At 49.9% G+C, this 13,724-nt stretch overlaps 3 protein-coding genes across 3 annotated transcripts; 1 reads left to right on the top strand and 2 right to left on the bottom strand.

Moving 5' to 3' along the window:
* Positions 1-2,956: 2,956 nt before the first annotated feature.
* TrAFT101_009742 (uncharacterized protein) lies at positions 2,957-6,510 on the bottom strand (the record flags this gene model as incomplete). Its single annotated transcript, XM_024900102.2, has 7 exons — positions 2,957-4,738; positions 4,830-4,923; positions 5,039-5,323; positions 5,383-5,486; positions 5,574-5,656; positions 5,741-5,875; positions 5,964-6,510. 7 exons carry the CDS (start codon positions 6,508-6,510, stop codon positions 2,957-2,959), a joined length of 3,030 nt encoding a protein of 1,009 aa, XP_024761326.2.
* A 28-nt stretch (positions 6,511-6,538) lies between these two features.
* TrAFT101_009741 (uncharacterized protein) lies at positions 6,539-6,859 on the bottom strand (the record flags this gene model as incomplete). The annotated part of the gene is made up of 1 exon (XM_066128747.1): positions 6,539-6,859. The coding sequence occupies one exon, from the start codon at positions 6,857-6,859 to the stop codon at positions 6,539-6,541; it is 321 nt and encodes a 106-aa protein (XP_065984868.1).
* Positions 6,860-9,627: 2,768 nt separating this feature from the next.
* TrAFT101_009740 (uncharacterized protein) lies at positions 9,628-11,582 on the top strand. Its single transcript, XM_024908079.2, has 6 exons — positions 9,628-10,025; positions 10,178-10,308; positions 10,379-10,408; positions 10,593-10,712; positions 10,948-11,125; positions 11,221-11,582. The coding sequence occupies exons 1-6, from the start codon at positions 9,818-9,820 to the stop codon at positions 11,325-11,327; spliced, it is 774 nt and encodes a 257-aa protein (XP_024761329.1). The 5' UTR covers positions 9,628-9,817; the 3' UTR covers positions 11,328-11,582.
* Positions 11,583-13,724: the final 2,142 nt, after the last annotated feature.

Genomic DNA, 13,724 nt, shown 5'->3' with positions numbered 1-13,724 from the left:
TTCTGGTGGCTTCTCTTCTCAAAGACTTTTAAACGACATAGTAACTCGTCTCATTAACACAACTATCCTCCACTATGTCCATAATTCTCTCTACCGACTTCTCAAACGAGCACACTCAGCTCTATCCCACCACCATCAGCTGCTTCACGTCACATACTAGAGCCTCATGTCTCAGTGGATCGCGATGCATTGTCTTCTAAGACAGTCTCAGTTCACGGCGACATTTTTGGAGTGGCATCATGATGTTAGCCAATTCTGCTCAACTCCAACTCAACTGCCGCATCACGCTGCTCAACGCAAACCTTGATAAGTCTTGTGATGATGCAAAAATGCGCCCATTGTACCGGTGCTCTAGCCCAACAACCTTGACAAGCTGGCATACTATGACCATCTTTGTCTCAGCCTCATCGCCAAGCCCCAACCTGCTTCCCCTCCTTGGCTTATCTAAACTGACTGTCGGTTTATGCCACGCTACTCGGCACTTCGCCTTGATCTCGATGGGGGCATGGTCTTCCAGGTTTAGTAACAACGGGCGGCGAACCCATGCAGCCTGAGCACATGTAGGCGTGTCTGTATCATCTGCAACCTCTCTAAATGCCTGTCGCTATACACCACTGCTTGACTCGCTCAAAATCTCCTTGTGTCCGATATTGGCCCCCAAACCTCCTCCAGTGCCGCCGGCATGTTCACATAGTGGAAATAGTCTACTGCTACTTCCATGGTGGGCACATTCTGGGCTCAGCCAAGTGGGCGCTAAGGCGCGGAGAAACGTGCTCTATCACTGCCCCTGCTCGCTTCCCTGGTGCAGCGGGCTTTTTAGTTATAACTACTACTAGTAGACAAGAGCCGAATTAACCCATCTCTTTTTTTTCCTCTGCCGATAAAATGGCATGATCCAAGCCTTACCAGGGATCGTCATCGTCAGGTGAGTATCCCATTCTTCCCTAGCATCTTGCAGGCATCCCTTGTCCACCAGAGCTAGTATGTACACACGATACCACGCGGCGTGACCTGTGAGAGAAAGCTTTCAGCTATCAATTGAATGATCGACAAGGTGAAAAATGATAGCTAGAGTCACTTCTCTACACGATTTTGATTCAGACTTGTCTCTCAACATGCCGGCGGATCCGACACAACAAGCCCGACTTAACAATGGATGCTAAAATATCACAGGGTCCGAATAGAAAAATAAAAATAAAAATGCTATTACTAGTATGCAGCTCAAGTTGCATGAGATCTCCCAACATCGCCCCCAAGGATCTACAACGCTTGTTAAATTGCCTTGCCACAATCCTTGTAAGCGTGGACCCCCACAAGCGGTGGGTAGCTGAGAATGCCATTGTTGTAAAATGACAGGCGCCGGACGAGCAACAAGCCCACGTTTTAGGACATTCCTGCGCTATTTTATCCATTTCACAGGAACTAATCACATCGCAAAGCCTTGTTTCCCCTCTCTAGCATGATCGCCACGGCTGAGATTCCAAGTGGGTTTGCGGTAAGTAATGGAGTTTTCGGGAGGCTTAGCCCTGGCCCATGAGAGCATGCGATTCACGAACCGTGGCCAAACAAGGATTCTCTCTTGTAACTAAATTTAAGCGCCCGTAAAGCTAAGAAAAATGAATAACGTCACGGGTAAGACATTTACAGTCTTTAGGGTCAACTGAGGGCTATCTAGCTGTTCCTACTCCTCCTCCTCTCTTTTTCCGATCAGTCATATTTCAATCTTGACACTAGTGAATGAGATAATAGTATTGTGTTCTATGCCCTAGCTTTTGTTATTTGCAGCTGAACAGTAATGTAATGCTTGATACCTTGAGACTCCATCTGAGCCCAGAGTTGTAATCACCAGCCAGACTTGATACTATGAAATGTGCTATACGATTACTACAAACAAAAATACAATGTTAAAGCCAAAAACGCATGAACCCAAGTCCAATCTCATCATTCAGGGCTCTCCCCACCATAACCAGTCCATCAAAGAGCAAATAGCCGCCGCCGCCATTCGGGTCCCCTCTTCAAACCACGCTTGCTCATCATCCGATAGCTCGCACAAGTGTCACCACCTCAATTCCGAATCCAGCTTCTTATCGGGCAACAATACTCTCATCACAGCTGAAAAGAGCAAACAAAACAGAGACATGCAGCCTTAGCATGGCATGGTATCCCCTGCTCGCAGGAGAGGGGAAGCAGCTCTTCTGCCTCACACATCTCCATAGCGGGCTTAGCAATTCTGTTATTCAGACCGCAACTCTGACATTGGTCTAGCTCAGCGTCCTAGAGGCCTCTCCATCATCTGATAAAAAACGCACGTCGTTGATCAGACACCCCTTGAACCTACCTATCAGCCTCCTTCAAAGGATTCGGATCCGGAGCCACCTGTGGGGCTTTATCAGCTACAGATTTTTGTTTCCCCTCTTCCGGATAGATGGGGCGGAACCGAGCCATTGTTTGCGGGGCGGCCCTCGGGAAAAAGAGACTTTATCGCACAGTGTCGATGGTAAGTCTGGTATACTGGGTGACTGGAGTATCGCCTTATACACGATCTTGCATCTTGATACGGCAGGCAGCCCCAAGGTAACGCCAAAAATACAAGGCACCACGTCATAAATGAGCTGAATATATTGTAACCTTCAATTGGAGCATAACTTTTAAATATACCACAACTAATTTTTGTGTAACATGAACCATAATCAGTAAAATCCAACCTAAAATCGATGAACAAAGACCTCCACTACATATAAACGATTGCGCACTCCAATATTGACAAGAAAAGAGAGGGGATAAAAAAAAACATTGCTTTGCCACTCCCCCAGAACACCAAAATTCAAGTAATATAAGACACAAGCCAAGTATTGTGCAGTGAATGTAAGAATAAAAATGTCAACAGCGGGGGATATGCCACCATGCTCCTTCGAACTACTGACTGAGACATGCATTGGACCAGCTCTGTCTTCACTCAACTGTCCCAAATGGCGCCAAAAGCGGGAACACCTCGAGTCTCTAGGCCATATACGACCTTTTTAGTGATTTTTTCATTGGCAATGATGATAACGGCTTCGGCGTTAAACTCCTTGACCATGTTATAACCCATGCGAACAAGGTCGGGCCGGCCCTGGGTTCGGGTGTCGTGGATGATCGCGCCAGGGATGGACCCTTTGATAGTGTTGATGACTTTCTTACCAAACGTTTTTTCGGGAGATGGGGTTGACCAGATGAGCTGAGTGGGACAGCTTGGGTGGCCGATATGACCTAGCATGGGGCCAATACCAGATCCCGTGGCAATCACGACAACGCGATTAAACAGCGTGGCAATGCGCATGACTCCGCATGCCGGGAGACCACGTACCCAGATGCTAGTGGGAGGATTCCGAATGCACGACTTGGTCCAATCGCCAGCATTGGATACCACAAGAGAATAGCCTGCCGGAATGCCCGCTTCGAGGTCTGGCTGTGGGGCTGGGATCGTCGCAAAAGAGTGCCACTCGAAGAGCGGACGGTGGGAGATTCGCGTAAAGCTACCATTCACAGGAACTGTATAGTCAAAGTGCAAGCGGACGGCATGCTCTGACAGCGGCTCGGCGTTGACCTTGACCTTGCGGAGGAAGAACCAAGAGAAGGCAACGCTAAAGGTGGCCACGCTAAGCATCCAAAGGGCTGGAGTCTTGGCCAAGGCAAGCCCGAAATCCTCACCAGCTGGTGTAGAGTCGTAAACGGAGACAACAGTCTTGGCCCAGAAAAGCGCAAGTGCAGACCATCCGAGAAAGCGGTGCATCTTCTCAAACATGTCGTGATTGGCCTTTCTAAAAGGAGGCCACGCAGCCGCTACAATAAAGCAGCAGAGAGCACAAAGTAGCCACGAGACGACTAGGTTTGCTAGAGAAGCCCTTGATGGAGGCCCGTCTAGCTGGAAGCGAGCAACGGTAGCTTGAATGGTAGATGCGACGAGCCATGCAGTGGCACAGATACCGGCACCAGAGTGGATCCCGCCGAGATGGTAGATCTTTGCGCAACGCCGGCGAATCCAAAGTGGAAACGATTTGGGAACAGAGCAGAACGTAGTGTAGAGAATGTTGATGACGACATCTTGGCGGATAAGGACACCGGCGACAAGGTTAGCAGCTGTTATGGTTGCAAGCCATTCCACTCTAGGGCGGAGAACAAGAACGGCAATGAGCACTCCGATATTGATGAAGCTGACAAGGCTGAAGAGAACTCGATAAACAATGAGAATACGCTTTCTGAGGCCTCTCCACGGTTTAGGCCACTTCTTTTCAGGAACATCGCGAGATAGGTCAATCTCTTCTTCAACCTTGGCTTCGTTTTCTTCGGTGGAAGCGGCAGTGAGAGACGAGGCCGAAGACACAGACCGAAAGCCAAACAAGGGGCTCGATTTGCCACTGTCTGCTTTTGGGAGAGTTGCTGATTGAATTGTTGTGCTGAAAACGGTTGATGATTCCGAAATGGTAGGGGAAGCTGGTCCAGTAGCCAGCATACGGAGAGATTTCTTGTCAATCTTGCCATTGGCGGTTGTAGGGAATTCATCTAGCAAATGAATATTAGACGGCACAGCATAGTATGGTTGAAGTCTACGAGTGTGCTCTAGAATGGCTCCGGTATCCTGGTTGGACGGGACCACAAAACCGTGAATCTCTCCGTCGATAAGGAGGGCGCATGCACGGGTGACACCTGGCGCAGCGGCCATTGATGAGGAAACGCCATCCAGCTCAACGCGGAAGCCCTAGTTACAGCAGTAAATTAGATTCCGTTCCTCAATACAGCACCATGGCAACAGCCTCAGGAGGAAGATATGCGTATTGATGGAGACTCACTTTGACTTTGACCTGGTCGTCAGCGCGACCCAAGATTTCGATGGAGCCGTCCGGCCGCCACTGGCCCAAGTCCCCGGTACAATACATTTTGGATCTATTATTGTGAGACAAAATAAGTGAGTCAAATGTTGCTGCGCTTCTTGGAGGTCTGAGCGAATAGGTCCCGGGCAGAAAAGAAGCTCGAGGATCACTCCCTTAAGAGAACTCACCCGTCATTGGTAAATGGATCTGGAATGTAAGACTCCTTTGTCTTGGCCTCGAGGCCAACGTAGCCGCGAGACACGCCATATCCGCCGGCCCACATGGTCCCAGGTTCACCTACTGGCACGGGATTTCCATTGTCATCGAGGATGTAGACGTTGTTATTGGGGGTAGGGCGACCGATGGACAAGCCATCCCCAACAATGTGCTTCTGCATGGTGTTGACAATGGTCGTCTCCGTGGGGCCGCAGCAGTTCCAGTAAGTTGCGTGTTTAGCCCACAGATCAGCAAGACTAAGAGACAGCGTTAGAATGAAGACTCCGAGTCAGATGTTGTTGGAGGGTGGCTTTACTCTTGTGATGTGGGCTCGCCAGCTGTGGCGGCGACTTTGATGTTAGGATACTTGGTAGGAGGGTATTTAGACAAGATGGTAGGTGTGCAAATCAAAGTATCGAGCTGAATTGAGGTTTTCCCAGTGTTAGTCCAATTTCTCAAATAAATCTTCATCGATTCGGTGTGATCCAGTCTCCCTTTAGTACTCACCAGCTCAATAGCGGGCTCCCATCTAGAACCCCGGATGACAAGGGTACCTCCATTGCATAGACACGCAAAGATCTCCCAGGCGGCTGTACTCGATTATTAGCAACATGAAAATTGATCCACAGCGGCAATTAGAAGAGAGGTGAAGACGACCCCAGGGAGCAACATACCCATGTCAAAGCTAATGTTGAGCACTTGTCCCACCCGATTGCCTGGTTGAATACCCAAGTTACCGGGAGACATACAAACAAGATTAGCAACATTTTTATGTGTCACATCAACCCCTTTGGGTTTGCCAGTTGTGCCTAATTTTGCAAATGTTAGTTTTCAGCTGCTGCCAGTGAGAGGGAGAAGAAGAGAATTTGAAGCGCAGCTGCGTGAGAAGTGCCGTACCAGATGTGTAAATGATGTAACATCCGCTATCTGAAGTGGCTAAATCCACCCATTTCTCATCATGCGGCATACTGTCAAGGTCTTGCTGCTCAATGATGACTGGAGTGGCGTTAGGGCAGAGATCTCGAATCCGGCGGACAGTAGACGTTAAACAGCAGATAATGTTGCCGCCAGATTGTTCAAAAACGTGCCGGATGGTCGAGTCAGGAACAACACCTCCATCAAGAGGAACATATTGTGCACCACAGGACAGGATAGCCCAGATGCCCACCACCATCTCAGAGCTCCTTTTAACAACGAGAGGAACCCGATGGTGGGGACGAACACCAAGGCTACGGAGCTTTGTGGCAAGTGCCTGAGCCCGAATAGCGAGTTGGCGGTATGTGATCTGCTGGGTGGTTGCACCAGACAGATCATGGAGGGCAATATTTTCAGGGAAAGATGTGGCATAGTGGTAAAAAGATGAGGTGACTGTTGGAAAGGGGCATGCGATCTTGGGGCCATACTGCATGGCAGCATAGTCTGTGTGAAGACTTGAAGTCTCCATGACTCCGGCTGGATAGATGTAGATAGATCTATGTGTGTGTGGATGTGTATGTAGTCTGTAATGACAAGTGCAGGAGGGTGTTCCTCAAATGATGAAGCAGTGGATGGTGGGCAGTGAGGAGCATTGATGTAAGAGGAAAGTTAAAGAAGAGCACGGCACTGCGTTTGGAGCGTGCTGTTGAGAATCTCTGCTTGTCCAACCCGAGGAAGAGGCCGAGCGCACCACCATTTATATAAGTGAGAGGAAGATCAGTCTCTGTTCCCTTGTTCCCCTCTTCCAACGGCGACGGTCTCGCAGGACCCAGGATGAGAAGGGCCTGGCCCATGGTGGATAACGAGCCATCCATCATAACCCTGAATATAATATGGACTATAACGAATGAGAAGTATTGAATGCATGGACGAGCGACTTATTTGCACGGTCCTTGCCGTTCTTGGGCGAATATGAAAGTGTGTGAGTGGTCTCGCTAAAAGACCCATCGAGGCGCTGATGCCCGATACAAAGACACCAGCGCTCACGCGCGTGGAGGCTGAGACCATCCAGGGTCAAGGGCAGAAACTGCAACATCGAGAGATACAGAAGAAGTGGAGGCAGAGCAGGGACGTACAGGGCTTGGAGGACGTCAAAGACGCAGGTGATGCAGTGCGGGATGTCAGGGTGTGTCTATCGTAAGATATATGCTTGTATAAGCGCGGATGGCGATTATACAGCTGGCCATGACTAGTGTTGGCCTGCCTCGTCCGCAAACTAATGCAATTGGAAGACGATGCCCACTGGGACAGTATCTGACTGCTTCTGTTACTGACCGCAGAGGAGCTACTAGAGCTACTCCCGTTCATATTGTATATTTCCCCGTTTCTCCTGATCTTGCTCCCCTCCCATCTCCATCACGAGGTGTAGAAATGTGATTAAGAGGTATTATACGCTACTTTTTTTTAACTCTTGAAAGGAGGCACTCCAGGGCCAGCAGTCTTCCCCATCACATTCCCGTAAAAGAAGAGTGCATGCAGAGTAGTAAGCCGCAGCGGTGCAAGGCTAGCTTATATGCTGAAGGGGGGGGAGAGATGACATACTGAGGGATAGAGGGATGAACAGAGGGATGTGAATCACTCCAAGCTGATGCCCGTTCACAATGCCACTAGATCTTGGCCATGCCAGCTGTGGAGAAGGACTGAGCCCCGGATAAAACGAGTGAGAGACGGGTCAGCGAATGGGATGTAGAGAAAAGGATAGCGGGAGGAGAGGGATGGGGCTGAGAGAGAGCGAAGGAGAGACAGCCAGACACGAAGGAATGCCGCGGCTGGTTACAGCGGACCAAAAGGGAACCGAGCAGTACTTTGCACAGCCTAATTGGGAGACCGTCAAGCTGGCTGAGAACCCGGCTTGGCTGAAACAACATGGCCGTCGAGAGGTGAGCGTGCGGTGTTTCGGCGCTTGGGTAATACAAGCAGCAGTCGCGAGAGATGTCGTCGGCGGGTGGAACCGCTGGCGCTCGTATAGCGCAGCGGCAGTGGGCGACGATCTGCTGCCATGCAGCCGCTGTCGACAGACACCTACGATTAGCCTGTTAGGCGCGTCGAGCCAGCCCTTGTGCGCACCCAGTGCCTGCGACTGCGTCAACCGAGACACTGGCCTCTCTGCTCTCCCCGTGCCATGCCGTCCCATGCCATTGGGAAGGGGTCCAAGAAGCACCCCATAGGATCCTCCAGCGAGTGCCACCAAAAAGGTACCACCCCACATTCGTACAGAGACGCCCCGGTCACAGCGTGTGCGAGGCGGACTGTGAGGAGAAGTACTTCGGTCGTGCAGAGTGGTGCTGAGGCGGCGGTGATTGGGATGGCAGATCCACTACCCCGGTAACCCATGGCGGCCGATGCGGATGAAAATGGTAGGTGGTGCGCGAGGCGGCCACAGCGACGACGGTGCCGCTGGTGGTAATGATGGCGAAGGCAGAGCAGAGAGCGACACGGTAGATGATTTGAGAACATCGTCTTTGATAGGGCATAGACGGAGGTGTGAGGGAGCGGCAGGGAACTTTTTGTTAGCCGTACTTTTTAATCTTGTTTTTTCTATTAATATATAGAAATATATTACGATATTACCCCATTGATGCATTATGCTATTATTATGTTATGCAGCGAATATAGGCTCAAATCATTATTCCGCTGAGGAAAGCGCGGCCCAAACAGGCAATAATTGGGCAATTGCTGTTGCATCGTACGGGACCGTGCGGTGGGAGTAACGGCCCTCCGCGACTGCCTGCTGTGCTGTGCGCAAGCTACCAAAGATACCTGGGCCTGAAGCCATTCTTGCCTCGCGATTGCTCTGTTTTACCAGCAAACCTTCTTTTGCACTTGCACTTGCCACTTGTCTCTGACTGATTTTAATTTTCCCACCATTGTCCCATAGTAGGAACGGCTGGACCAAAGCAAGACCCTCCATGTGCCACCATATTCCGTCCTTCAAGATATGCTTTAGTACAAAGTACCTGCCTAGAGCAAACTGGATCTTTTGCTCAGCATCTCGACTCGTCGACTTGCAACACACACTCGCGCACTCGCACACACAAAATATACTTGCTACACTGATCCTAGCTGCGCTCTCCGTTTGGGGTGCATTGGACACCTCGTCCGTGCCTACAGGGGGAGCTTGAGTATGACGATAACACAGAGGAAATTAACCACCAGGTCCTTGCGTGCTTGGCCTCCCTTGGATGAATGTTACGAGGCCGGCCTCGCCTCGCCAATGTGACATGTTATAGGCATCGCGGCAGGATAATCAGGGTACGACATGGGCTCGCCAGTTCACGCCAGCGCGGTGGAGGATTGCGCTTACATAGTGCCATCGATCACGATATCCTGGCCGGCAGACTGGCTATGGCGTCACTCAACGCCTCAACTGTCCAACCACCCGCCATCAGTTGGACCTGTCATTCTTGGACTGCTCCCGATTGGCAAGGCCATGTATGTTGCCTCGTTTGTTATCCCACCGGAATAAAGCAGGTCGAGCGCGGCATAAGGACGAGCAGAGCTCCAGAGCTCGAGCTAGAGCTGCCGGCCTATCAGTGGAGTTCCGCGCGTGATGCACTCGGAATGCTACCGTGCCATTCGTTTCGCTTGGCCCTATATAGGACGTCCCCGCCAACCTCTGTTCTGCAGCCCAATAGCCGTACCCCAATCCAATTCCCTATCATATTCCTTCTAATCGCTCTTTTCCCTCCAACAGCTTCGTCAGCTACATCCCATCCCACACGTGTCATCTTGCAAGGTTCTTGGCTATAGCGGGTTGAATCGGCGATCTCGACACTATGTCCGCATCTACAGCTTCCCCTGGAAAGCTCATACAGACTTCCTCTCTCGTTGAGGGTGTCAGAGTCATTGCTTTCAATCGCCCCCAAAAGCGGAATGCCCTTTCTACAGAGCTCTTGACGGAGTTTCTGGTTGAGCTGTCTGCGGCTTCTAAGGATGCGGCAATCAAAGTCATTGTGCTTACCGGCGTCGGAGGCTTCTTTTCAGGTGAGCTGGGGCGTTTACTTAGACGAAACTTTGAGGCTTCTAGGAGTTGTCTTTGTCTTTCCATCCGCTTATTCCCTTTTCACGTGCTCCCAAGACCTCCTGGAGATGAACCCCCAACTGATCATGGCCGGGGCCGTGGCTCTGCATAATAGCTGGAGCCGATCTACAGGACATCGCAGCGCTCGACGCGGCTGGCGCTAGATCATGTCGATATCTGGAGAACCTTTGCAATGGCATGGCGGCAGTTCGGAAGCCTCTTCTGGCAGCTGTCGAAGGACCTGCAGTACGCATGACCCACTGACGCTTGTCATCCTCGATATACTGACGTGGGGTTGCCGTTTTGGCGGAGATAGCTTGGGGGTGGATTTGAGGTTGCCCTTATGGTGAGTGCTCTTGGTTTTCACGTGAAATCTGCATCTCTGAACCTTCTCTCGTCCTTCCTATCTGGGCCATTTCGGCCGATATTCCTTCACCTTTCCGTATCGCCCGATAAGCATTCAGATATGCATGGCCCTTCCAATTTCTGGAAGCTATAAAAGGCATGTGCTGACAAATTTGCGACTGCAGTGCGATATGATATTTGCGTCTCAAACTCGAACCTACTTTGCGCTGCCAGAAGTCAAACGAGGCTTGATTCCTGGCGCCGGAGGCACTCAGCGCCTCACAGCTGCGCTCGGCAAATTCAAGGTACGCCTTCTGGAACAGCTCTTTATTTTCCGAGATTTTGTTCTTATCTAGTATTTGAGTTTCTTTTGGTTTCATTTTTCGCTCTGGTGTGGCTGTTGTTCCATTGCAGCACTTGCGGTACTTTTGCGGCTGCCGAAGACGGGTGTGGGTGCAGGAACCATTGTAACTGGCCCAGGCCTCATTGGACAAATCTATCTGAAATACTTTGGCGTACGCTCTGCTTACACCTGTTCAGGCAATGCGTACTATTCTCTTGGGCAAACCCATCACTGCCGAGGAAGGGCTTTCACATGGCCTTGTTTGTGAGCTCTTTGAAGACGGTGCAGTGCTTGAAAATACTGTCAAGGTGGCCGCCGATCTAGCCGCCAATGCGACCGAAGCTATGCAGCTTGCCAAAGAAGCCATCTGTCGTGGTAAGAACAACTTCAGCCCCCCTTTGAACTTTTGTCACCATCACCATCATCGCAATTGCTGACGCAACACTTGTCTTTCTTCCTGCCATTAATAGCCGACAGCCTTGGGCGTGATGACGAATACGAGAGGACTCTCTACTACATCACCATGGGCACCGAAGAGAAGATCAAGGGTGTTAATGGATTCCTCAAGAAGGAATAAAGGATCGATGCACTTTTTGCCTCATTTAGTAAATGAAGTCTTTGGTGCCACATTGGCCTAACGGAGGAAGGAATCCATGGTGCATAGCAAATTGAGCCTTTGCATTCCGTCATTTTTTCAGAAATCTCTCTGTGAGAGAACAAGTCTATTCACTGCTTATGGATTTGTTATCTTTCCGCCGTGACCTCTCAGCATCACAGCAATGAAGAATCCAGAAACAAGTATCCACTCGAATTAACCTGTTACCATCATCTGATCTCTTACGCTCATAACACCTGCCTGTATTGGTGGCTGTTGGATCTCAATGCTCTCTGAATGTGAACGTATAACTCTTTCTCTTTCGGTATGTTTGGCGTTGCTATTACGTGACTGCATAAAACCGCACGTGGTGAAGTTCCATGTAGGAAAAAATACTCCGAACACCAAGACATTTTGATGCAGCAAAGCAAATGCTACGGCGGACGTTTTCGGTTTCCGGATTTCAGTATTGTGTATCAAGCACCCCACAGAAAGTAAGACTTCTCGTATACCGACAAATCATACTTGAGGCTTTTGTATGGGTGTTAACATGTTTCAGTCCTGCTTTTCGAATATGGCCATGTCCTGGCCGATCCCTACGACAAACAACGACCTCACGTATGCCTGCGACGATGCTCAAAACCATGTTCTCGGGATGAAACTAGAGTACACATGAGCACTGACCATTACAGCCGTGTAAGTGTAGTAGCTAGCTACCGTGGTCTAAAGCCGGCAGCGCCAAATCAGACATCAGACCACTTCGTAGATGTCATGGATATATACGTCACAGTGCTATATCCCAGCTACGGATAAGCATTGGTAGCACATGAGAGGTAAAGACATATAATTACGTCCAGTACTCACTCATTGAATAGCGAGGAGGTAGGAGCAAGAGCGAGAAGGGAACAAACTGGGGGGCTGACCCCTTGGTGCGGCAGATTGGCTTGATTGAGATTGTGCCACCATCCATCTCAACTCTCGGGTCCATGTTGGGCCCGAGCCAGTAGTGCAACGCTCGTGAGTTCGACTTGTTATATTGAACGGGATCATTGAGCCATGCAGATCACATGACGGTGCGACGCCCCATTCTGTCTCAGTCATTTTAAAGTAGATGCATAAGAGGGCCGCATCTGTACCGATCCAGGTCGAACCTGCTGATGGTTGGTTCTATATTTACTAACTTATTAAACCTTTTGCTACAGCTCACACCCGATCTGGGATGAAGAGACAGACAAAAGCACAGAATTTGCCGTAAAGAGCCTCCTGAAGTAAGACACAGTCACATTTGGCTGCATTCCACCAACGCCACCGTTCCATCTGAGACTCACTTGGCTCAGACACCAGCTCCCGGCCATGAGCTCAGCGCAGATGTCACCCCTCTCTCGAGACTTTTGCATCTCTCTCCTCCCTTCTCTTCTCTTGCCACCACGGCCCACTTCAGTTCAGCACAGATTATAGTCACCAGAACGTTCTTTCCCTTCTTCTCCCTCCAAGCTTATTCACGCACTATGTGTTTTTTATCCCCGAGACAGATCGGCGAAGCAGATGCGCCCCAGACACGTCACATTCCCCCACCACTCTTCTTGCGAGACACTCGAAATTAACCATGTGTTGCGTATATTGGGGGCCAGTGTTACCACCCACCCGGAGAACAGTGCATTGGAGTGAATCTCAGAGTGGTGCTCCGTAATACAACCACTACCAGGAACTTGGGAGCATTTTGCTTGTTGTATCTATGTACTTGGGCCAGTGTCCACTCGGACCACGCGGCCGAGACGATTCCACCCGCCTGGTATGGGGATTTCACTTGTGATAGCGGCACCACCTTAATCGCACGCAAGTTCTTGATACAGGCGATGACGGCACACTTTTATTTTATACAAAAGCAATGAAATGAAATGAAAAAGAAAGGCGCTAATAGCCCACAACAGCACACATACGAAGAGCTAGAAGTGAATATTAAATGGCAAACTAGTACTAAAAGGTATTTGATCCGGTGCAAATTGTATTGTTTGTCTGCGGTTAACTAACAGCGCACAAGCGAGATTTTTCTTGCTTTCTCCATTTTATTTCCTCCCTCCCTTCCCTTTTAGTTCAGGCGAGAGAATATCTCATGGGGGGAGGGAAAAGAAAAGAAAAGTCGTACGATTCTACAAGATCAACAACAGTCGGCGTTTTCTTCCTTGACTTTTCTTCCTGTTTGAGACAACACCATAGATGACGGGGGTTCCGGGGAGGCGAACCGCATTCTTTGACTGCGTACTGATGCACACATAGGTAAGTACCTACCTATACACTAATCTAAGTAGGTACATGATACATATTGCAGTTCAAGTGAGAGTGAGAGTGAGAAGATATACGTAGCTAATCATATTCCTA

This window comes from Trichoderma asperellum, chromosome 6 (genome assembly GCF_020647865.1).
Source record: "Trichoderma asperellum chromosome 6, complete sequence".
Taxonomy (NCBI): Eukaryota; Fungi; Ascomycota; class Sordariomycetes; order Hypocreales; family Hypocreaceae; genus Trichoderma; species Trichoderma asperellum.
Note: the sequence above shows the minus strand (reverse complement) of the source record. Positions and strands in the feature narration are given on the sequence as shown.

Bases quoted from the DNA above. Each gene is read 5' to 3' on its own strand.
- TrAFT101_009740 (XM_024908079.2), top strand. From the start codon at position 9,818: ATGTCCGCATCTACAGCTTCCCCTGGAAAGCTCATACAGACTTCCTCT. The intron at 10,026-10,177 runs GTGAGCTGGGGC...TCTGCATAATAG, and splicing joins CGTCGGAGGCTTCTTTTCAG to CTGGAGCCGATCTACAGGAC. The intron at 10,309-10,378 runs GTACGCATGACC...TGGCGGAGATAG, and splicing joins CAGCTGTCGAAGGACCTGCA to CTTGGGGGTGGATTTGAGGT.